We start from the raw sequence: 24108 nt of genomic DNA, 5'->3' as shown, positions 1-24108 counted from the left end.
CGAACTACAACTCCCAGCGGCCCCCGCGGCTTCCGGTTGGCAAGATGGTGGCGCGCCGGAGGAAGCGTGCGGCGCGGGACTCTGAGAAGGGAATTCTGAGCCCGCCGGGCTACTCAGGTGAGGGGCTGCGGGACGCGGGGCCGGGGGACGGCCAGGCTTCGTCGGGAGGAGGCTCGGGGTCGGCAGTGGCTCGGGGCCCCCAGGAGCAGCCACACAGTTGGACATGAGCCCCTGAAGGTTGTGAGGCCCGGGGCCCCCCAAGACCCACGCGGCGCCCTGTTCCCATCTGGCTCCACTCGCCCGGGACGAGCCTAGTTTGGCCAACGCTTCCCTTGAGTGAAGCCACCTCTGTCTACACTCTCCCAGGGCGAACCCGCGTCCGTCTACACTCTCCCCCTGAGGTGCGCCCATCCGCTTACCAGTTCCCCTTTGCAGTTCCTAGTCCAGCCCCCTCAGCGCTCACCTGGCCTGTGCCCTCCGCACTGGTTCTCCTGCCTTCCGTTTTCCACCCAGGAGCCAGAATGTTCTTTCTAAAGTCAGATTTAAAGCAGATCTTGCCTCACACGCCCATACCCACTGAATTCCCTCCAGTGGCTAAAGTTAGCACCTAAAACAAAATCCAGACTTCCCACCATTGACCTGCGTAGCCCCGCATGGCCTGGCTCCGGCTAACCTACAGCTCTGTCTTTCTGTTCCTCTGAGGCAACAAGCTTTACACCCTCAGCGTTTTTGTACTTACTGGGACTTCTTCCTCAGACAGCTCTGCGCTGTTACACGGCTTCCTGTCATTCTGGTCTAGGCTTTAATGTTTCTTCCTCAAAGAGGTGGTCCCGATCGATGGCCTGTCCTAATAAGGCTTCTGCCACCCATCACCCTGCACTACTTCACTCTGTGTGTTTCCTTCCTGTTTGATACGACCTTGTTACATGCTTACTTGTTGTCCTTTTCTCCTTTTCTCCCTTCACCATGTGAGCTTCCTGAGTGCAGGGATTGCAACTGTATCCTCACTGTGCTCTGAAGAAGGTGGTGAGAAAAGCAGAACATTCCTTAGCTTGATGAGGATTAGAGTTTATGGGAATGCCAGCGATGATCTTGATCATCACACGAGGGTCTTCCCTGGCGGTCCAGTGGTTAGGACTCCGTGCTTCCACTGCAGGGGGCACGGGTTCAATCCCTGGTCGGGGAACTAAGATCCCGCATGCCATGGTGTGGCCAAAAAAAAAAAAAAAAATCACACAAATAGAGACACAGAGACCGTGAGAGAAGTTAAGAAGGCACAGAGCAGGTGGATCTAACCTGGCATGTGAAGCTCTCCTGAGGAAGTGAAGTGAAAACCTGAAGAATGGGTGGAAGGACGAGGGTTGATGTTTCAGGAAGGGGAGAGCATGTGTGAGGCCCTGGCTTACTGGAGGAACAGAGAGGAGGCCAGAGGGGCCAGCATGTGGTGTGGAGGGGGGAGGGTGGGGTGAGAAGAGGCTGCAGAGGTGGCCACGGTAAGGTTTTGGCTGTTTACCCCAAGAGCAGCGGAGTTTGAACTTCTCTCCTTTCGCATCCTGTTCACATTCTCTCTCCCACAAGCTTGGGAGCCCTTTCTGGGCAGATTATCTGTTCACCCTCCCAGCCTGCATAACACCCTGCACAGGCCTTGCCTAGGGGAAGGGCTCAGTGAAGGATGGATGGACAGACAGACACACAGGACTAGAAAGGGACAGCCTGAACCTGACTTTCATGCTGTCCCTCCCCGCCCCCATTTTCCTTCCAGCCATTCCCATCAAATTCTCTGAAAAGCAGCAGTCTTCTCATTACCTCTATGTGAGAGAGCACAAAGTTCGAGAAGGCACCAAGTCTTCCTGGCCTCAGAAACGGACCCTTTTTGTCCTCAATGTGCCCCCATACTGCACAGAGGTAAACTGGTATCTGGGAGGGAACCTGAGGCTGGGGCGGGGGCTCCAGGCAGAGCTGGGCTCCTACGGGCCCCCCACCAAGTCCTTAGTGGTGCAGTGGAAACAGCTAACTGAAGCCCTGAGGGGTGGTATCTGTAAGGCTGCCTCTCTTGTGACAGGAGATTGGCCTTTTAAAGGTGTGTTGTAAAAAATATAATTCTCTAGGGAACCCAGAGCTTTTTATGTTACCCAGAATTGTTTAAGTTATGTGTTTTTTTCCCCTGATTATAAAATTGATACATGTCCATTGCAGGTACTGTTAATAATACAGCTGAAATGTTCTGTCGCTTAAAGCGATCGATGCATAACTGTCCCTGTCTACCATAATTCCATGTGAAGACAGAGACACATGTTCTCAAACATTTTTCTTGAGTATTGTGAAAGTTGTGCCAACTACTTGTGTGACATCTGACAACATAATCATTGTCATTTTTTTAAAAAATTGAGGGATGGGACTTCCCTGGTGGTCCAGTGGTTAAGACTCCGTGCTCCCAATGCAGGGGGCCCAGGTTCGATCTCTGGCTGGGGAACTAGATCCTGCATGCCGCAACTAAGAGTCTGCGTGCCGCAACGAAGATCCCTCGTGCCACAGCTAAGACCCAGCACAGCCAAATAAATAAATAAATGTTAAAAAAAAAAAAAAATCTGATACATGTCCATAGGAAAAGTAGAAGAAAATAAAATTACCTCTGAGTCTACTATGCAGACATGTCTGTTAATTTTTTTTCACAAAAGCTGTTAAATTTAGTATTTCATTAATTTACAGAAGAGAAACTAAGGGAATTGCTGGATTTTTGATGTTTTTTTTCAGGAAAGAAATACTAATTTCAAAAAGATTCCTCTACAGTTAAAGAGAAAAAGAAGCAGTGAGAGGAGAGGGTGTCATTTTTAACCTTTACTGAAGACTAATGTATGTATGGAGAAGGGCCTGGACCCAAGTGTAGCACTCACTGCATTTCACACACTGAGCAAACCTGTGTCATCAGTACTCAGGTCGAGAAACAGAACATCACCTGCACCCCCAGAAATCCCGTCATGCCCCTCCCCCCCACCAAGGATAACCAGCATCCTGATTCCAACGGAGTAGATTTAACTCTTTTTTTTTTTTTTTTTTTTTTGGCTGTGCCTCACGGCATGTGGGATTTTAGTTCCCCAACCAGGGATTGATCCCGTGCCCCCTGCAGTGGAAGCATGGAGCCCTAATCACTAGACAGCCAGGGAATTCCCAGATTTAACTCTTTTTAAATGGCTGATTCAGGTAGTAAAACTTAGTTGGTTGTCTTATAAAATCAGAGTACTCAGAATAAAACTAAAAATGTCCCCACCTCTTCTTGTAATAATTTTTTTAAAAAAGTTGAGAACCCACTCCTACTTTACGGATCATTCACTTTTTTTTTTTTTTAATTTATTTATTTTATTATTTATTTATTTTTGGCTGCGTTGGGTCTTCGTTGCTGTGCGCAGGCTTTCTCTAGTTGCGGTGAGCGGGGGCTACTCTTCGTTGCGGTGCGCGGGCTTCTCATTGCGGTGGCTTCTCTTGTTGCGGAGCACGGGCTCCAGGCACGCGGGCTTCAGTAGTTGTGGCTCGTGGGCTCTAGCGCGCAGGCTCAGTAGTTGTGGTGCACGGGCTTAGTTGCTCCATGGCATGTGGGATCTTCCTGGACCAGTGCTCGAACCCGTGTCCCCTGCATTGGCAGGCGGATTCTTAACCACTGCGCCACCAGGGAAGTCCCGGATCATTCACTTTCAAACAGAGAAATCCCTTTCAGGAACAGACCAAGCGTACCCTGGGCACGTGCTTCTAGCAGGGTCCTGTCATAAAGCCAAAAAGCTTATACCTGAATTTTGTCTCACCTCTGTCTCCTCCCTCCCGAGTCCCCGGCCAGTGGACTTTTTACCCACAGCTTTGAACGTGAAAATTCACAAGGTTGCTGTCTGGGGCCGTGGGGGGCCGGGGTTGTGACCTCTGTGTTGAGGAGGTGGTGGCTTGCCCAGGCCCTCTGTGCACGCCCCCAGGTTGGACTCCGAGACCTTCTGGGCCCCGGTCCCCTGGCAGTGCTGCCCAGGGCGGAGGGAGGCTCCAGAAAGGCCCTGTAGCCGCTCATACTGTGCTTCTCTCCGGCCACGGCAGGAGTGCCTGTCCCGCCTGCTGTCCCCCTGCGGCCCTGTCCAGTCGGTGGAGTTACAGGAGAAGCCGGATCTTGCTGAGAGCCCAAAGGAGCCAAAGTCAAAGTTCTTTCACCCCAAGCCAGTTCCTGTAAGCCTCCAGTACTGGGGTCTGCTTGAATGATGGTGTGGGTCGGGCTAGGGCAGTGTCCCCAGTGCGTAAGGGGAAGGTGGCGTCGGGGGCGGCAGTGGGACTTGCAAGCGTTTCCTGTGCTCAGGCCAGTCCTGGCCTGTGTGGTCTAGGAGGGCTGTCAGGTGAACAGCTGCCACTCCTTTCCCAGATTTGCCGTGTCCTTTAGCTTCCTGTCTGGCTCTTTCCATTGTCCTGGGTGAAAGCTCAGAGGCATCTCTGCTCACTGCCCGAGGGGCCTCCCTGAGCCACCCCCTGCGTCCCGCATTGAGGTCGATTCTTCCTGAGGCTTGGTGGCCTGGGCCTCGTTTCCCTGCGTGCCTTGAGTCCACACCTCCTCCTGTTTAGTGGAGTGTGAACTAGTGAGCGCCCCATCTGTCTGTCCACTCCTGGCCCAGGGAGACACGCGCTTCACTGAGTCCCTCCCACACCTGGAACAAAGGCCCTGAGTGTCTCACCTCTCCCTGGTGAAGAGGTGGGATCGGGTCATTTTTAGCAGAAGTTGCATAACTAGGAGTGTGGCCGCCCCACCCCTGGATTAGAACAACCTCCTGGTTACCTTCACGTTCAGGAACAGCCCGGCACATCTCCCCCGGCCCCGCGACAAGTCAGGCTGAGGGCAGGGGGGAGCCCTTGGGCCAGGCCTGGGATGGCTGGGAGGATGGGAAGGCTCCCGGCACTGACATCTCTCCTCCTCCCAGGGCTTCCAGGTGGCCTACGTGGTGTTCCAGAAGCCACGTGGGGTGTCAGCTACCTTGGCCCTGAAGGGCCCTCTGCTGGTCTCGACAGAGAGTCACCCTGTGAAGAGCGGCATTCACAGTCAGTACCTCGGGTGCCAGCGGGCGCCTCCTTCCTGTGCCTGGGGTCGGGGAGGGGAGCTTTGTGGGCTGGCGTCTGCCGTGTCCCCTCGCCCTCAGAGCAGGCGTGGGAGGCTTGAGCTTGGCACTCGGTGTGGGCATAGGTGAGGGCCCAGCTTGCCACCACTAGGCTCCTCCTCACCCCCCGAACCCTGGCCCACGAGTCTCCATCCCTGCGGCCTGTGTGAGAAGATCCCGACTGGCCTGCCAGGTCCTGGGCGGGGCCCCGAGGGGCGGGCCTGGAATCCCGTGTCTCTCGCTCCCTCCTCCCTCAGAGTGGATCAGAGACTACGCAGACTCGGTGCCGGACCCCGAGGCCCTGAGGGTCGAGGTGGACACGTTCATGGAGACGTACGACGAGAAGATGGCTGAGGTGGGGCTTCCGCACGGGCGGCTGGTGGAGTCCAGGCTCCTCTCTCTCTGCTGAGTCCCGGGCCTCCTGGCTGGGTAACATCTAGTCGCAGAATGGTCTCTAGGGAACGGACGGTCGAGGGTGGAGGAGGAGGCAGCGTCGGCACGTCTGCCCTCCGCCCTTTCCCCACACTCAGCCGCTCACGCTGTGCCGCGGCGCCAGGGTGGTCCCGGTGCCAGGGTGGTCCCGGTGCCAGGGCGGTCCTGGGCACGGGAGGGAGAGCGGAGAGGAGGAGGTGAGGTGCTCCTGGGCTGCAGGGCGGCTCCCAGGCACCTGCCCGTCACAGGGCCACGTTCTTTGCAGGAGGAGGCTAAGGCCAAGGAGGAGGAAGGGGTCCCCGACGAGGAGGGCTGGGTGAAGGTGACCCGCCGCGGCCGGCGGCCGGTGCTCCCGAGGACGGAGGCGGCCAGCCTGCGGGTGCTGGAGAGGGAGAAGCGGAAGCGTGCACGCAAGGAGCTGCTCAACTTCTACGCCTGGCAGCACCGCGAGACCAAGATGGAGCGTAAGGGCGTGCCCCAGGCCCCTGTCCTTCGGCCCCCTGCCCTGGGCGCCCGGGCTGTGGACGCGGTCTTGTGGCCGCTCTGCCAGCCCTGGCCAGACACGGAGCTCCTGACGGCAGGCGCTAGGCCTGCGGGAGGGTAGGGCGTTCTTGGGCGCAGACTTCCCAACAGGCTCTGGGGTTAGGGTCCCAGCCTGGCAGCGTCCCCGTGTCGTGGGCTCCCTGTTGCTCCCAAGGCAGCTGCGGGTGTCTCTGGGTATTGAGGCTGCACAGGCACCTGGGATGTAGGCCCCACTTCCAGGCCCCCGTCAGCCTCCGGCACGGAGCCACACGCAGAGGGTGGCTTTCAGGAGCTCACGGCGGGGGTGTGTTGGGGGCAGGGCCGGGGGGCGGCCTGCGGGGAGAGCGCCTCGGGGGGAGCCCCTGACCACCTGTGGCTGCTCTCGGTGGCAGTGACACTGAGCTCGCGGCCCGGGCCGCCTGGTCTCCTGCTGGCAGGACGGCTTCCCCGTGGACCCGGGAGAGGCTCCTGGCCTTGCACGGGGGAGGCCCTGGTCACACCGTGCTCTCACCTGCCTCACTGCTCCTGCCCACACCCTGCCCGCCCCCTTCCGCTCCTTCGCTCCGCGCTCCTCTGGACCCGCCTGACGGGCCTCCACCAGCCTCCCCTGCCTTGGGCTCAAAACCCCACACCCGGCGCCCCGACCCGGTCACTCGGTGACCAGAGTTGCCGTGTGAATTCTGTGGCAGTCTCGGGGTGGCGGCCCCTTACTTGCGCGCCCCCAGCCTGAGAGCTGCCGTGAGGAGGGGCTGGGAGAGGTGTCCCGGGACCTTCTTCCTTCACCTTGGGGGGGCCGTTGGAGGCGGGGTGGTAAGGGGGCAAGTGCCCTTTTGCTTTCTCTGCTTTCTCTTTGACCTGGTGAGTTTTCCGTCTGAAACCTCGGGCGTGCTTTCCGCTCCACTTCAGCCTCTGCCCTCCGACTGGGCTGCAGTCCGGTTCCGGTTCCCACCGCAGAGGCGACGGGGGCGCCGTGCTGAGCGCCCCCAGCGGGGAGTGGGGACTGAGGGAGGGGCGGCTGCCCTCGCGAGTGGGGGGCAGCTTCCGCCAGGCCTGATCCCGGCCCTGTCTCCTCCCGCCTCTCGCCCCAGATCTCGCGCAGCTGCGCAAGAAGTTCCAGGAGGACAAGCAGAGGATCGAGCTGATGCGGGCCCAGCGCAAGTTCCGACCCTACTGAGCCTCACCCGCCCGCGGGCCCCGTGGAGAGGGGTGGTGACTGGGTGGCAGCGCGCGGCCAGCGAGGACACGGGGCCTGCAATACTCATCTCAGTGGCCGTGCCCAGGCTGAGGGGCCACGCGCCAGCCCCAGAGATCTGAGCCCACGTGATGTGGGGTGCAGGACAGTGTCACCCTTTGGTTCCCGTGCTTTGGCAGTCCTGGGGCCCGGCGCAAGGACTTGGACTCCGGAAGCCACTGGCCCAGGAAGTGGCTCCTTCCCTGTCCTGGGCTCTGTCCCCAGCCTGTCTCTGGACTCTCCTCTCAGGGCTGAGTGTCTGCTGTGTTCTCCCCTTCCTCCTAATGGAGAAGCCCCCACGCGCAGTGAGACAGCCTCAAAAGCAGAGAAAATACAAGAACATTTTATTTTTCATCCAGCTGGGTGGCAAGAGAAGGCTACAAAAGGCCGGTGGGCCTATCCTAGCCCCTCCCTCTGCCTGCTACCCAGTCACAAAACAGGTAACTCCCACACCCAGACACCGTCTCCCCCTTGAAGTCACAGATTAACTTAGAGTCAGAATCTTGTATCCCCTCCGCACACCGCCCCCCCCCCCCCCCCCCCCGCCAGCTCTGCCACAGGATTCTCTTTCTGGCCATGCTGGTCCTCAGGACCAGGGGGCCCTGTCCCCACCACGCCTGGCCTGGGCTTGGGAGCTGGGTGTCCGGGGCTGAGCAGGCGTCTGTAGCCCCGGGCCCAGGGCTACAGCTGGGCTCGGATCCTCTCCTTGCTCAGTAAAAAGGAGCTGATGACACCAGCCATGTGCTGGGGTTGGTTCATGTGGACGTAGTGGTTGCCGGGGACTTGCACGTACTGGAACCTCTGGGGAAGGGAGGGGACACGCGGTGAGGTGACCCAGTGGCGGGCTCCGCGGGCCCCTCCAGCGCAGCGGGGCTTTCCCATGGCCTGCTGCCTCCCAGGGCTTCCAAGCGTCCCCCACAGGAGCCTTGGCAGTGGCTGCCCCGCGGCCTCGCGGGCCCCCGTCAGTCACAGCACCCCCTGGGGGGGAGTCAGGGCCTGGCTCAAAGCCAGTGAGAAAGCCCTGTCTGGGAGGGAAGAGCCCACACCCTGGGGTTCTAGGCCATTCTGAGCTGAAGTTGTAGAGCCAGGCCGGGGAGGGGGCTGGTAGTCGGGGCTGCTGCTGGCTCTGATCGTCATACAAGGTCCACTTGCGAAAAGAATAGACCATCAGCCTTTCAAACTCGCCCTTGCCCGGGAGACAGGCCGCCAAGGCAGGGAAGCACTGCAGTTGGCCGGCCAGCCACACGGGCTTCCCTCTTGTGACACCGCCAAGTCGTCTGCACAGGCCCCAGGGTCAGGTGTTTGTGGTGGATGATGGTCATAAAATGCCAGGTGCTCCCAGGAACCCAGGCAAAGGGCAACATCACAGCATACGTCCCAGCCCTCCAACTTGGAGGTCAGCACCCACTGATGGGAATGGTCATCTGTTCCCGTGTGGGACCCTAGGAAATTGTGACAGTGCTGAGTTGGGTATGGCCCAGGGAATATGTGAGGACAATAAAACCGGGAGATTCTGCCAATGAAAAGTCTGCTTTCTGTGCTGATTTATATGTGACCCCAGGTCTCCAGGGACCACAGCAGGGAGTGAGGCCCGGTAGCTCCTGGGGGTCCCCTGTTAGACCTGGGGCCAGACCAGGGGTCCCAGTGCAGGAAAAGAGATGGGGGAGGTGGAGCCCGGGGCGGCCTGGCAGCCCTTCCTGAGCCCCAGCTGCCCTGAGCCCTACGTACCCACCTCTTTCAGGATGGATCTCAGTGAGTTGGTCACGAATAGCACGAGCTCCATGTTGGCATCATTCTCTCTCCTCACATCATAATACCCTTGGGTTGCTCTGGGAAACGAGAAGACAGGTTCACCTGGGACCACCTCTTGCATGCTCTCCCCCAGCCCTGGGCTCCAGGCTCTGAGACCGAGACCGGCCTGGGCGTCCCTCTGATCTTCCCACAGCTGGGTCCTTTCGAGCCCAGGTTTAATTCAGGATTGAGTTATTCAGTTCCCGCAGGCACTCACAGCTCACTGAGGCCTGCACAAGTGAAGCAATTCAGGTTTATCTCGGGGGACCCGGCCATGGTCACAGCCACTGAACGGCAGAGCTGGGATCTGAATGGGCGCAGAGTCCATGCGTTCTCTTTCTCTTTTTTAGCAGCTTTATGGAGATAATGTCACCCATTTAAAGTGTACAATTCCATGGATTTTGGTATATTCAGAGTTGTGCAACCATCACCACCGTCAATTTTAGAACATAATTGATCACCTCAACAACAACAAAAAATCCCGCACCTACAGTTTCCACATAGAGCTCCCAGTCTTACACAACTACTGATCAGCCTTGTCTCTATATGTTTCCCTATTTGGACTTGCATGTGAATGGAATCATATGCTACCTGGACTTTTGTGACTGGCTTCTTTCAATTAGCCTAATGTTTTCAAGGTCCATCCATGTCATAGTGTGTATCAGTGCTTCATTCCGTTTGTCACTGAAAAATAGTCCGTTGTGTGGATGGAGCATATTTTGCTTATCTGTCCATTGATGGACATTTGGGTTGCCTCCAACACTCTTATTCATTCATTATGAAGGATGCTGCTGTGTGCCATCACTACAAGCTGTTGTGTGCACCGATGCTGGAAACACACCTAGGAGTGGAACTGCTGGGTCATGGTAATTTAATGGCTTGAGAAACTGCCAGACTTTTCCAAAGCGGCTGCACCATTTTACAATACCAGGGACTTCCCTGGTGGCACAGTGGTTAAGAATCCGCCTGCCAATGCAGGGGACATGGGTTTGAGCCCTGGTCCGGGAAGATCCCACGTGCTGCGGAGCAACTAAGCCTGTGCGCCACAACTAGTGAGCCCGTGCCCCACAACTACTGAAGCCCGCATGCCGTAGAGCCCCCACGCCGCAACTACTGAAGCCCGCGCGCCTAGAGCCCATGCTCTGCAACAAGAGAAGCCACCGCAATGAGAAGCCCACGCACCGCAACAGAGTAGCCCCCGCTCGCCGCAACTACAGGAAGCCCGCGCGCAGCAACGAAGACCCAATGCAGCCATTAAATAAAAAAAAAAATTTTACAATCCTACAGCAGCGTGCAAGGGTTCTAGTTTCTCTGCATCCTCACCAACACTTGTTATCTCACTTTTAGAGTCCAGCCATCCTAGGGGTGTGCAGTGTATCTCACTGTGGTCTGGATTTGACCCTATGGAGTCCATGCCTTCTAAACCCCTGTGTGCTCGGCAGATGTGTCCCTGGTAGTCACAGTTCCTGCCAGTCCAGGATGGCTGCAGTGGAGTGGGTGGTGGCACCTAAGCCACACCAAAGGATGTTCACTGTGCTGTGGCACCCAGAGGCAGTGGATGGCTTCTGGCTAGCAGGTGGGGGAGGGGAGGACCGCAGACAGAGGAGCAGTGCAGGCCTGGGGATGTCAGGGGCCTGGGGTGGCTGGAGGACTGCAGAGGGCAAGGGCCAGACTCCAGTGTCTGCCAGTCTCTCTGCCCTACCTGGGCGTGCCCCCCACAGATACAGACACCTCCTGAAAAGTGCGGTGCGGTCCTTTCCCATCCCCAGCTGCCCAAGCCCTCCCACTGCCTTGCCTTCCTTCCACACACCAGCGGCCGGGGGGCTGCCCAAGAAAGATGGCGGTGAGGTCTCACACCAGGAGACCTGGAGATTCCTGGCACTCACGTCTGTCTGGGGCGCTTGGTTCAGACTTACTTGATGAGCAGGACGCGGGCCTGCAGCTTCCTGATGGAATGCACAAACCGCTCCCTGCTGATGAAATTGAAGTAATACTCTGGCTGCAGAGACAAAACCCCAGTGAATTCTCACCACAAGGCCGTGGCACTGCCGGGGGCAGAAACCGGTCTCTCCTGGGAGCAGTGGGGGCCCCTTCGGCCACCTAACCAGGACCAAGCCCACTGCCCAACCGTATCACTGCCTCAACAGAGGGCTTTAACTCCCTCAGGCCAGAGACGTCCCCCCCTCCACCTCCAAATCTGTTCTCCCTCTTTCTGGGCTCATGGCTGCCCAGCTAGACAACACGTCCCAGACTCCCCTCAGCCAGGTGTGGCCATGCAACTACATGCAGACAAGTGACCTGGGCTACTTCTGGGCTTAGGTTTGGGACTGAGGCGTGGCCCCTCCACACCTCCTTTCCTGGTCCACGGGCTGCCCTGTAACGCTGCCCAGCCAGCCTGGGCTCTGGACTCTTGGCAAGCAGAGCCCACTTACCTCCACCGACCGTTTCCATGAGAAAGAAATCTGCTTAAGCCACAGTGCAGAAAGAGTGCACCTTGGTGTCCCCGCAGCCGCTGCTGGCCTCCATCACAGCCCTGACCTCCCCGTCTTATGACCATTTAAGAGGTCTAGGTCTATACTGTCCACACCGTAACCATCAGCCATCTGTGGCTACTGAGTGCTTGAAATGGGGCTAGTCCAGCCTGAGACACGCTGTAGATGTAAACTGCACACTGGATTTCGAAGACTTAGTATGAGAAAACAATGTCAAATATCTCAATAATTTTTTATGTTGATTACATGCTGAAGTGGTAACACCTTGGATACACTGAGTTAGAAAATATTATTAAAGTTGATTTCACCTGTTTCTTTTCACTCTTTTCATATGGCCACTAGAAGACGTGACGTTAACACGAGCTCACATTATACTTCTATTGGACTGTGCCGCTCTAGGCCAAGAACCCTCTGAGGGCAGAAGCTCTCAGGATTTTCTCTGTGTTCACAGCTCTCGGCACACAGCACGACAGAGGCGGGGCTTAGTGAGCGTGTACTGAGTGGGTTAATTCAAGAGAGCTCCCATACGGACTGACTGTTGCGTTGTGCTACAGCATCGTGATGAAGCTACGATTCCTGTGAAGACACAGGCACACAGCTACCTGGTCAGCCACTCACTGTCCTTGCTCTGCCCTAAGCCCTCCCAGCCACCTCCTGCTCCTCGGGCCGCAGTGACCTCAGGTGCTTTTCCAGAAACAGAGGCTCCCCTATCAACCACGAGGCCCAATGAATGAGCATTTACTGAGGACCCAGACACGTCACACGTTATCTCCTCCCTGAAGGATCAGAAACGCTAAGTCCCTGTGTCACAGTCAAGAGCTAACAGGAGGTGGTGCCAGGACTCAGCTCAGGCGTGAACTGCCCCTCACCCCCTCCTACCCCAGCTTCTCAGCCTCTTTTTTTTTTTTTAATTAATTTATTTATTTTTGGCTGCATTGGGTCTTCGTTGCTGCGCGCAGGCTTTCTCTAGTTGCGGCGAGCGGGGGCTACTCTTCATTGAGGTGCGCCGGCTTCTCATTGCAGTGGCTTCTCTTGCTGCAGAGCACGGGCTCTAGGCGTGCAGGCTTCAGTTACTGTGGCACGTGGGCTCAGTAGTTGTGGCTCGCGGGCTCTAGAGGGCAGGCTCAGTAGTTGTGGCGCACGGACTTAGTTGCTCCGCGGCATGTGGGTTCTTCCCGGACCAGGGCTCAAACCCGTGTCCCCTGCATTGGTAGGCAGATTCTTAACCACTGCGCCACCAGGGAAGTCCCTCTGGCTTCTTTTTTCTCTTCCTCTCCATCTCTCCTTTGACCTCCTTTTCCTAGTCCACTTCCATCCTCTGATCTGTATTTTTCTTTTGTAATTCAAGTATAACTTACAGCAAAGTCCACAGACCTGGGTGTCAGCCCATCATGGCCTCTGACATACGAATGCGGCCATGCAACCATGACCCGGATGAAGGCCTGGAACCCCTCAGCACCCAGCAGGCGCCCTTCAGGGGTTTTCTCCAAGGGCACCCCCCCCTAGATCAATTTTGCCACTTTTTGAACTTCATATACATAGAATCATTGTGTTCTTTTTTGGTTTGGGCTTCTTTTGCTCTGTAAATGTGTTTTTTTCTTTCCTGTGTGGTGTTCCATTGTATGAATGTATAACAGTTTATGCATTCTATTGTTGATGGACATTTGGGTGATTTCTACTTTGGGGCTATGATGAATAAAGCTGCCAGGAATGTTCTCATACATGTCTTTTGGAGCACACAGCACACATTGTTGCCGGGTATATATCTAAGATTGGATTACTGGGCACAGAATTTACATATAGCATAAATATCATGCTATGTATATTTTACTACCATAAAAAAAGAAAAAGAAAGAAGCTGACAGGCACACTGTGAAGGGTGGGAAGACAGTAGCACTCACCCTAGTGATCCTCCGATCTCTGTTCAGCAACAGACCTGGAAGGAAACACGGAGACATGGCCTCAGCGCCGCCTGTCAGGGAGCGGGGGGCACTCAGCTCGGCTCCCCTGGGACCCTGGGCCCGTGCAGCCGGGGCTCATTTCTTCAGCCTGGACCTGCGGGGACCACCCCCAACATCCTTTTGGGGTTCAGCCAGAGCAGAGCTTGCCCACAGCTACCCTGCCACGGACAGCAACGCCCACGCAGGTGCCTCCCCGGCCGTCCCAGAGGGCAGCACAGAATGACGGTGGTGGGACAATTACCCACCCGGCATCGTAGTCTCATCTCTGAGAACCTTAAATGTTCACTCGGATCTTTAAGCACCAGGAAGTGCCCAAGAGCTAAGGATCGCATCAGCACTTGTTGGAGAGAAATCGAGCCAAAAAAGAAAGGCTGGAGGGGTCGAGAGGCCTGGGTGGTCCCAGCTCCAGCTGGATTCTCTGCCACAGTCCCAGTGGGGGCAACTTGGCCTCACCTAGGGGGGATGGACACCCAGCAATTCCCGCCTGGGTAATGTCTCCTCAAGAAAGGGCTGCCAGGGGACTTCCCTGGTGGTTTAGTGGATAAGACTCCGTGCTCCCAATGTAAGGGGCCCGGGTTTGACCCCTGGTTGGGGAACTAGATCCCGCATGCCTGCCACAACTAAGAGTCTGCATGCTGCAACTAAGAGGCCACATACCGCAACTGAGAGTCCACATACGGCAACTAAGAAGCCCGTGTGCCACAACGAAACTCCCACGTGCAGCAACTAAGACCCGGCGCAGCACGCATGCATAAATAAATACTGAAAAAAAAAAAAAAGGGCTGCAGGGTCTCAGGGAGGTCACAGAATCTCAGACCCTGGAGGCTGCCTGATGTGAGCAGTGCAGGGAGAAGGGGAGACGATACGGTGATGTGGGTCACCCCAGGAGAACGTGCCGGCCGGGAGAAGCAAGGCTGCTCCCTCCTCCCTACACGCCTTTGCTCAAATGCCACCGTCCCAGCCAGGCCTCCTGGACCTCCCCTTTACACCCACAAACATCTTACCGGAGCCCCTCCATCCCCCGCTGATTTATTTCTCTCCATAACTCCCAGCACTTTCTTTCTTTCTTTAATATTTATTTATTTGGCTGCATCGGGTCTCAGTTGCTGCACCTGGGATCTTCATTGTGGCGCGCAGGCTTCTCTCTAGTTGTGACTCACGGGCTCCAGAGCACGTGGACTCAGTAGTTGTGGCTCGCGGGCTCTAGAGCGCAGGCTCAGTAGTTGTGGCTCACGGGCCTAGTTGCTCCATGGCATGTGGTATCTTCCCGGGCCAGGGCTCGAACCCGTGTCCCCTGCATTGGCAGGCGGATTCTTAACCACTGCGCCACCAGGGAAGCCCCACAGCTAATTGTTGATAGAGGTTCTTAGGCATCTGTGACTCAAAATACTTAGAAGGACCATGTCGTTGGAAGGTTTTCTGGTTTCCGCACTACTAGATCATCTCAGCCTGATCAAACCGAGGCTGAGGCTTCTGGGCTGCCTTCAGTTCTGGCCACAACCTCCCTGCACAGATGACTGGCCCTGCTGCATGCACAGGACCAGGGGTGACCCCTGGGTCCCCCTGCCCCCAGGCTCACTGCCCTCCTCCTTCCTCCAGGCCTGGGTTTCAGGTGCTGAGAGGATGTGAAAAGACTTAAAAAGGGGGTTTTCTTGGGGGTGCGGTGACCCCCAAGGTATTGGGGACCCCCATCGTGCTGTTTTCTCTGCCCTGAGAATTGCTCCTCCCTGTGGTCAAGTCCTCCAGCTCTTTTCAAGCCTTGCTTCCACCTGACACATCCTGACGTGCCCCAGGCACTCCCACAGCCGGCTGCTTTTCTGTCTGCCTCTCCTGTGACAATGACCTTTGTGAGGGCAGGAATGGTGTTTCTCAGACCAGTGGGCCAGTGCAGATGTCACTTAAAAAAGGGGTCCAGGGGCTTCCCTGGTGGCGCAGTGGTTAAGAATCTGCCTGCCAATGCAGGGGACACGGGTTTGAGCCCTGGTCCCAGAAGATCCCACATGCCGTGGAGCAACTAAGCCCGTGCGCCACAACTACTGAGCCTGCGCTCTAGAGCCTGTGAGCCACGACTGAGCCCACGTGCCACAACTACTGAAGCCTGTGCGCCTAGAGCCCATGCTCCGCAACAAGAGAGGCCACCACAATGAGAAGCCCGCGCACCGCAACGAAGAGTAGCCCCTGCTCGCCGCAACTAGAGAAAGCCCGCGTGCAGCAACGAAGACCCAACGCAGCCAAAATTTAATAAATAAATAAATAAACAAATAATTAAATAATTTTAAAAAATGAAATGGTTTTGAATGCAGGAGATATTGTCAGGACCATAGACTCCCCGCTTCCCTGCCAACAGTTAGGGACTGTGACACTGTGATATAACAAAACATATATTTTAGTCCTGGTCCTTGGCTCCTAGCCAGAGCTCCTAAAAACTGCGTAACTTCCTAAAGTGGTGAAAGTACAAGGAGCATCTTTTGTCCTAACATTTGGTCTCTGACACAGAGCTCCTAAATCCCTTGGAATTTCCTGGGCGATAGGAGTGTCTTTTGTTCTAATGAGGTGACCCTTGGTGGGTTCTTGACGGCTTCACGATGGGGGCTGGTCACCAGAAAGATCAAGCCATGATTAGGAGCGTGGAACTTCCAGCCCCAGCCCGGCCCTTCGGGGAAGGGAGAGCGGCTAGAGCCTGGGTTAACCATCATTCACGCCTATGTGATAAAGCCCCCAGAAAAATCTCGGAGTTTGGAGAGCCTCTGTGTTGGTGGACGCGGGGAGGTATCAGGATGGTGGCTGCACCACCCGCTTCCTCTGCTGGGACCTGCCGAGGTCACGGGCTCACCCGCAGAGGCTGGGCAGAGTGGGTGCAGCGCCCGCTCGCACACAGCAGGGTCTCCACGCAGCTGTTCTTGCCTATGGGGAAGGCAGAATGTGCTGCCAGGTGTTCCCATTTTTCAAAAGAAACCGGACATCTCCATTTTTACATAAACTCTCTCTTTTCTAAATATGAGCAACCTATTCAAAATCCCCCTCGTGCCAAATTGTTGCGTTTAAACTGCGCAAGTCAAAAGAAATCATGCCCGCAGCCCCAGGGCAGCCCAGCCTGTGACAGGGTCTGAGCACCCCCGTGGTGGGCCGGCTGCAGGGGGTGGATACTGACAACGGACAGTCCTCGGTCATTAACCCCACCCGGAGCTGGACCTTCCCTCCTTCAGCGCTAACACGCTGACCTCATTTCTCGAAGGCCTGGGCCAGGGCTGTGGTGGGAACGCAGATAAGAGGTAGATAAAACAGGAGCTGGCCTCCCTCCTCGCCCTGGTTCACCGTCTCCCGTTTCTCCCACAAGCCTGACCAAGCTCGCGCACCAAGCCCTTCCTGGCAGCTCATCTGCATCGTGGGGTTCAGAAGTCACCTTCTCCCCGAGGCCAACCCAGGCCCTTCTACTGAACATCCTGACCCCCTTACCCGCCGTTTTTTCCAAACTGCTCTCACCTCACACTCTGTGAAGACGTGGGGAGAGGGTCACACACAAGCCAAGGAACACCTGAGGCCACCAGAAGCCAGGAGAGAGGCATGGACAGCCTGTCACAGCCCCGCCAACGCTCTGGCCTTGGCTTCTGGCCTCTAAAACTGTGAGACAGCAAACGTCTGCTGTTGAAGCTGCCCCACCTGTGGGACTTTGTAACGGAAGGAATGCAGAGTCGGGGGGCGCGGGGTTGGATGATGGGGGTGCGTGCTGCTCCAGAACGGAAGGGGGGCTGTCAGAGGCTCTGGGGCCTGAGGGAAAGGGCTCAGGAGGAGCCTGGAACGCCGGCTCCCCCACTGTCACCCCGCCCACTTGGGTCTGGGAGGCTGCTTGGTCTTCTCTTAGGTTCACCCCGGGCCTCAAAGGGCCACACTGCTGCGGAGGGGCTGGGCCCGACACAATGATCCAGCCGCCTGCCCACTGCCCACCCCTCCCACCTCCTCTCCCCACCCCCTTGACAAGTGGCTCAGCGGACCTCTGCTCACTGTTTCATGTGACCCTGGGCTGGCCAAATCGGCTTCCCAGGCCAGGTGCACGTCTAATTCTGGATTAGCCCACTTCTGCACGGGGGCCCCTCTGGCCCGCCATCTGTGCCAGCACATCAGGGAAGCTGGGGCCCACGGCCCTCTGCCCTCGACCTCCCTCCTCCATGACGGATTTGCAGGGAGGGGCAGACAGAGGCTCAGAGACGGTAACCAAGACAGGAACGGGTCTCCAGTCCCCTTAGGTATATTCCACTCGACCTAATGGTGTGTTGGCAACTTCTGAGAGAAATTACAACACAGCAGGGACTTCCCCAGCGATCCAGTGGTTAAGACTCCGCGCTGCCACTGCAGGGGGCATGAGTTCGATCCCTGGTTGGGGAACTAAGATCCCGCATGCCACGTGGTGCGGCCAAAAAAAAAAAAAAAAAAAAAAATTACAGCACAGCAGACCTCTCTGGCTCCTTTTGAGCAGCTAGAAATTCTGGCCACAGGAGACCCGAGTTCCCACGTGATAACCACTGGGAGCCGCCCTCCTGCAGGGCACGCGGTCTCAGCGCCACGATCCCCACCGCTTCTCACGGCCCCACTCCCAGCAGCCGGGACAATTTCACAACTTCTTCAGCTCCCACAGGCATTTGGGGTTTTGACCCCTGCCTCGTTTGGTTCTTTATAAACTGAAGTCACCTAAGAAGACCACGGAGTCTGACGGTGGGAAGGAGCTTGCCCACAATCTCTGAGTTCCTGGGGCAGTCACTGCCAGCAAGGGCACTTGTGGATGGCGCCCCCTGGAGTTGTGCTAGCTGGGTACTGGGCCACCAGGAGAGGGCGGGTGTCTGTTCTGGTTCACCACGCTCCTGCAGACTCGCAAGGGGCTGGGCACAGAGCGGACTCCGAGTAAAAGGTTTCCTGAACGAATATGTTAGGAAATAAAGTGTAGAAAACACAGGCCTGATGCTGCCCTGAAGCCAAGGTGCCCCCAACTCCACTTCTCCATTCTGAAAACCATCTTCAAAGTCACTTGCCCCATGGGAGTCCTCAAAGCCTAGCCTCGGACACCAGGCGCCCACCACACAGGATCAGCAGGGCAGAGCTGTGCTGTACCCCAACATTTAGTCCCAAGACCCCTGACCAAGCTCCCCACAGGACGTGGCTTTCCAGGGTAGGCAGTAGCCATCTGACCCGGCACAAGCCGCTTGGCCCTTCCGAGCCTCAGTTTCTCCTGCTTTAAATGGGATGAAAATAGGGCAGTAGCACTAAACGAGATACTTTTTGTAAAGCACTAAGTATCGTGCCTGGGCCAGAGCAAGCAGCCATAAAGCTTAGCCATCATCATTCCTAAGAACAGTGCCAATAAGCAACGGCCTTGACAGCAAGTCCCTTACCTGTGGCCACCTGTGTGGTTCCTCTCTGCAGGAGGAGTTTCGCACACTCGTCTCCCACATGACTGTTGTTCTTCAGGAACCTGGGGGAGACAAGGAGACCACTGGATGCCTTGGGGCAGAGGAGGTCAGATGAAAGGAGAGGAGGGCAGGGAAAAGGCTACCCCACTAGGACACAGGCCTGTACCGATGGGGATGTTCGCATCAGTGGGGTGTGTGTGTGTGTGTGGAGAGCGGGGCAGAGAGCATGCGGAGGGGTGGGGTGAAGGGTATGGCTACAGAGTGGGGAGAATGCAGATAAAGCCCCAGCTGGGGCGGCTAAGGAGCGTCAGGTGAGCACAGAGAGAAGCAGGCTTGCTGTGGATTTGTGAGTAGGAGAAGGAAGCTTCCTCCGTGCCCCAGAGCTTTCCTCCCTCCGTGGTCCAGAGCCCCCCCCAGGCCTCTGACGCTACCGGTCTCACCCGCCGGTACCCACCCCTGCAGCATCTCCTCCGGGCTGACCACGTGCGAAGGCTTCTCGGAGGCCTCCACCTGCAGCATGTGCTCTATGGCTCTCCGCTTGTAGGTCAGCATGTTCTCCAGTTCCTAAGGATTCGTGGGTTCTGCTGGGTGGGCAGGGCGGGGCTCCCAGCTGCATGCACACAAAGGGGCCTGCTCCCTCGCCCAGCCCCACCCTCCACCCTCAGCAGCCCCTCAGCTGCACACCCGCCTAGCCCAAGATGCATTCTGACCCAGGGGGCGGGGGCATGGGATCAGTCCCGGCTAGTTAGCCCTGTGACCACCTCGGTCACAGCCAGCCCAGCCCTGCCTGCGGCCCGGGATAGCTGGAGGGACCAGGTTGAAGACGGAGGGGAAAGGAAATCTCTGCCAAGTGCTTTGCAAAGGTGCACTATAGGGGTCCCTAAGTCACAGACCATCCAGGGTTGGCAACTTCACCTGTTTTAATTAACGCCATCACTCCACGTGATGGAGAGGAGATGGCAGAGGGGGTACAGTTCGGGGGGCTTCCAGTGTACCAGTTCCAGCCCAGCTCACTCTCAGAACGGCCTGGCCTTGTCCACGGTCCACTGCCTGGAGCGGCAGTGGTAAGTGACACTTCCAACCACCCCGAGAGTGCAGGAGACAGGGAGGACCAGTCACCAGAACCCCCAGGAGGAAGCCCCCGGGGGCACTGCGTGTGTCAACTCAGTGGGTGAAACCGGTAAAGAAGCAGAGTGGCAGCCACCGCTGTCTCGGTGAGTCCTCGCGGTAACCTACGAGCTCTCTGCTCGGTGAATCCTCGCGGTAACCTACGAGCTCTCTGCTCGGTGAATCCTCACAGGAACCTACGAGCTCTCTGCTCATGCAACGCCCGTTTATCGGGCACTTACTATGTGCCGGGACTGGGCAGGCGGTGGTAAAGAGACAGCTATGGTTCTTGCCCTTATGGAATTTGTGGTCATTTTATGGACAAGAAAACTGAAACTGATGAAGGACCTGTGTGAGGCTGAGCCCTCGGGAACAGAATGACCACCTGTCAGAGCTGGAGGGCACCTCCACAATCCTCTACTCCAACCTCTTCATTTTACAGGTGAGGAAACTGAGGCCCAGAGAGGCAAAGTGACCTGCCTAGGGTCACAGAGCAGGGAAACGGCAGAGCCAGCACTCAGATGCAGAGACAGCACTGGTTGTTGTCACTGGTGGTGGTGGTGGTGAGAGGGGTCAGCGCTTTTCCCACTGGTCCACACTCAGGTCTCCTGTGTGCACTTGTGCAGTGTGTGCACAGCTCAAAGGCACTTGACTGAGCGCGAGTGCAGGTGGGTCCACCCAACCGTGCGCCCCCAGAGCTTCCTCAACCCACTGCTTCTACCCTCTCTCAGCCCTGCCGCCTTGTGACCCAGCTGGCATTCTGCAGACTCCAGGCCACACACAGGGTTCCCAAGGATGACCCAGGCCCGCATACCCTGTTCCTTGCCCACTCCTAGGGTGTAAGTAGCATAACCCTGTCCTCTGGGGGGGCCCCTGAGGCCCCTTGTCTACCCTCTGCCACCTCCTCCTGCCCCACTGAGGGAGGCAGGGCTGAGGGCACTACCTGGGACCGGACCCAGGTCTCCCCCAGAGACAGCACGCATGAAAGCCCTGTCCTTACGTTACTTTCCAGGATAAATGGCGAGGATTCCAGCAAGACAAGTTTATCCACCATCTCGGGGAAGATACAGGAAAACTATAATGTGACACAAAAGGGGAAAAATGAAGGGGAGAGTAGGCAGGGAAAGGGACTCACACATTCCTGCGGGGACACCGGTGTTTTAGGCTGGGGAAAGGGTGCTGCCCAAGAGGCCAGCAAGACTCTCCTATCCCTTCAGGGCACCTTTCTCTCCCCTTCTCCCACAGTCTGCATCCAGCATCAAGCTCCTGACCCTGGTGATGGCTGGACTCCAGGGTTCTCTGTGACAGAGGAGATGGGCAATGTTGGAACACTTAACTCCATCAGGAATGTCCTCACAACAGTGATTATCATGGGCCCTACAAAGGAAGCTGGCACAGTCACTAAAATGCTGCCTGAAACTCCTGATGTGAGGAGGCACTTCCCCTTCCAGGTAACTTCCCCTTCGTCCTCCTGCTCTCCCCACCCCACCTGGAGCAGGAACGGAGATGGTCACTGTAATCTACTCACCATTCCACCCACAGTGCCACCTGGGGGGACAAAAGAGTAGTTGGCTGATGTTCCCCAGCTCTCAAAGTCCTTCTAAAACTCCTTCCCAGGGGTCGAGCCACGCCCGAGCCAGGGGCCAGGCTCCTGTCTCCCACCAGCAGGCCGGGCTCTGCATTCACTATCAAACTTGAGGCTCCCTCTCTGGGGCCATGAGGTCCCTGCATCAGACCTGACCCTGTTTCCCTCGTCAGATCCACAGACAGCTATCTATGGGGCCACGTGTCCCTTGGGGAACTACCTGAGGCCAGAGGGCATGGTGCCCAAGGGTCAATGTCTGATGAACCCCCTCCATCTCTCCTTGCAGTTCCAGAAGTGCAGGGGAAAGGTACCTGTGTACCAACTCCCCTCCCTTCCTCACAGCCCCACAGCCCAAGACCAGTCAGGTCTTGGCCAAAGTGTACTCACCAAAACTGTGGCCCAGGAGGGAAAATCGGTTCCATTTCAGGGCTGAAAACACACGGAGCCAGGTCTGGATGGGCCCAGCCTCCCCGCACCCTCTGTCCTGCAGTAGCTGTGCTCTGGAAATCCCTCCCCAGCATCTGGGATGCCCCACTCAGGAAACCCACTTAAAGGGGCCCCAGTTCCACAGCAGGGGTGGAACTCGCAGGGGGAAGCGAGCTCTTCTTGCCAGCTCTCTCCAGCTTTCCCGAAGTCACCCGTGAACTCCTGGCAGAACTGGGGCCAGACCCCAAGTCACGCCCAGGTCAGCGTTGCTTCCTGGCCACCACACCCAACTCCAAGGATGAGGGCATGTCCCAGAGCACACCCCCCTGCACACACACCCCCACAACACACAGAGACGAACATACAGGCTCTGTCTCTTACTCACCTGCCGCGACCCTGCGGACCTCACTCACGAAGTTTTGGTGGTCATACGGGAAACCTGGGCTATAATGGGATGACAGCCCATGACCCCCGAAATCCATGGCAACGTAATAAAAGTCTGAGACAGAGGGAAAGGGTAGGGGAAGGCGTCTAGGTCAGCCACCTCCCCTTCCTGATTCTCCCGCAGTCCCGCTGCCTCACCCCTTGGCTTCCATTCAGCCGCACGCCCACCTTTTGGGAGAAGAGGGATGATTCTGTCAAAGGAGTTGGCATTGTCCAGCCACCCGTGGAGGCAGAGAACTGGGGGGCTCTGATGGGAGCCCCAGGCTTTGGCAGCAATGTGGCCCCAGGGCACAGCGAGCTTCAGCTCTGAGATTAGACCTGAAACACAGAGTGACCCTTCATGGAGCCTGCACTTCCGGAGCCCCTCATCCACATCCAATGTGTCCAGAGCATCGGCACTACCCAGGGGGCTCAGCTGCCTGCGCTGCCCCCGGGGGTTATGGGGAGAGAGCCAGATGAGGAAAGCTAAGCTGGGTCCACTGGGTGAGGAAAACCTTGGGAGGGCTTCACAGCAGAACTTTCTAGAATAGGTTGGGGGGTTGGCTAGGCCTGGGCTCTGCCACTTGCTGGCTGTGTGACCTTGAGCAAGTTACTAAAACCTCTCAACCCTCAGTTTCCTTTTCTGTCCCTTCGCAAACCCAGAAACTGAGGCACAGGGAGCTGCAGGCCATTCTCCAGGTCACACAGAGAGAATGAGGTGGAGCGAGGATTTAGCGCGGGCGGCACGACCCCAGGCCCCAGTCCCGACCGCCGGGCACTACACTGTCTCCGGGCTGCTCAAGTCAGGGCTGCTTCCTCCGTCGCCCAGGGCTGACCTTTTCACCCTTCAGGCTCTCCCGGCCGGGCCTGAGACCTGCCTGCCCCCAGACGCCCGCGAGCTTGCTTCTCTAACTTGGGGCTCCCGGAACCCTGGGAGGTCAAGTGCGGCCAGGTCCCCGCCCCCCGGCCGGTGTGGCTCGGCCTGCTCCACAGGCTGCTGACGCAGGACTTGCTACCGTCAGGACGGCGGCGCGCCCCCCCTCCTCCGCGGTCCCAGGTAAGCGGGTGGGCGGATGGAAGCGCACACGTGGCCTCCCCCATCACACTCCGGTCTAGGGGGCCCCGGGCTGGGGACTTTCACCCATCGCTCGCGTCCCGCGGTCTCAAAGCGGCCGTCTCTCCATCCAGCTAAGTCGCGCCGGAGCCTAGAGACGCCAGAGTTCCGGGTTCCGCCCTTCAGCGGCCAGCCCCGCCCCTGCCCCGCCCCGCCCCGCCCCGCCCGCAGGACTTCCGGCCGTCTGGCTGGATCCCGACGGTGGTGGGATCTGACCCTCAGCTCCCGCCCGCCGCCTGCACGGGGAAAGCCGTCCGCGCCCGCCCGGCGCAGGCTGTGAGCCGAGCGGCCGGGGAACCCGGGGGCTGTGGCCAAACGACCTTCAAAATCTCGGGCTACACCCGGGGTCGCGTCGCAGGGAGCGGAGCCGGCCCTGCTTGACACGTGGGTGGTGGAACCGCGACCCTTGGACAGTCCACATGGCCACCCCTACCCCTGTGCGGGACCAGGAGCTGGCGAAGGCCCAGGAGCTGCCCCAGCGAGCGGGGCACCCCGTGGGTCCTCACTG

The 24108-nt window shown here is 57.5% G+C and overlaps 2 protein-coding genes across 6 annotated transcripts; one reads left to right on the top strand and one right to left on the bottom strand.

Annotated features, from left to right (window-relative positions):
* Positions 1–38: 38 nt before the first annotated feature.
* RRP7A (ribosomal RNA processing 7 homolog A) lies at positions 39–7850 on the top strand. Its single transcript, XM_068559910.1, has 7 exons — positions 39–117; positions 1763–1905; positions 4075–4200; positions 4941–5058; positions 5372–5469; positions 5812–6010; positions 7157–7850. The coding sequence occupies exons 1-7, from the start codon at positions 45–47 to the stop codon at positions 7240–7242; spliced, it is 843 nt and encodes a 280-aa protein (XP_068416011.1). The 5' UTR covers positions 39–44; the 3' UTR covers positions 7243–7850.
* A 130-nt stretch (positions 7851–7980) lies between these two features.
* Positions 7981–23711, bottom strand: SERHL2 (serine hydrolase like 2). 5 transcript variants are annotated; one of them, XM_068559906.1, is made up of 13 exons: positions 23628–23711; positions 22676–22825; positions 22449–22562; positions 22025–22066; positions 21581–21600; positions 21053–21127; positions 19400–19509; positions 18928–19007; positions 14201–14305; positions 13484–13518; positions 11007–11089; positions 9032–9128; positions 7981–8100 (listed from the first exon to the last, which is right to left on the bottom strand). In XM_068559906.1, the coding sequence occupies exons 1-13, from the start codon at positions 23629–23631 to the stop codon at positions 7981–7983; spliced, it is 1035 nt and encodes a 344-aa protein (XP_068416007.1). In that variant the 5' UTR covers positions 23632–23711. The 5 variants fall into 5 exon arrangements, 4 of the variants coding, with proteins under 4 accessions (XP_068416007.1, XP_068416006.1, XP_068416009.1 ...); XM_068559905.1 differs by having other exon boundaries at positions 23503–23710; XM_068559908.1 differs by lacking the exon at positions 14201–14305 and having other exon boundaries at positions 23503–23708.
* Positions 23712–24108: the final 397 nt, after the last annotated feature.

This window comes from Eschrichtius robustus, chromosome 13 (genome assembly GCF_028021215.1).
Source record: "Eschrichtius robustus isolate mEscRob2 chromosome 13, mEscRob2.pri, whole genome shotgun sequence".
Lineage (NCBI taxonomy): Eukaryota > Metazoa > Chordata > Mammalia > Artiodactyla > Eschrichtiidae > Eschrichtius > Eschrichtius robustus.
This window is presented reverse-complemented; position numbering and strand designations above follow the sequence as displayed.

Coding starts and splice junctions, on each gene's coding strand:
- RRP7A (XM_068559910.1), top strand. CDS start 45: ATGGTGGCGCGCCGGAGGAAGCGTGCGGCGCGGGACTCTGAGAAGGGA. Junction 4,201..4,940: donor TTCACCCCAAGCCAGTTCCT/GTAAGCCTCCAG, acceptor TCCTCCTCCCAG/GGCTTCCAGGTGGCCTACGT. Junction 5,470..5,811: donor ACGACGAGAAGATGGCTGAG/GTGGGGCTTCCG, acceptor CGTTCTTTGCAG/GAGGAGGCTAAGGCCAAGGA.
- SERHL2 (XM_068559905.1), bottom strand. CDS start 23,587: ATGGGGGAGGCCACGTGTGCGCTTCCATCCGCCCACCCGCTTACCTGG. Junction 21,601..22,024: donor CCTCCTGGGCCACAGTTTTG/GTGAGTACACTT, acceptor TTGTCCCCCCAG/GTGGCACTGTGGGTGGAATG. Junction 19,008..19,399: donor CCGGAGGAGATGCTGCAGGG/GTGGGTACCGGC, acceptor TGTCTCCCCCAG/GTTCCTGAAGAACAACAGTC.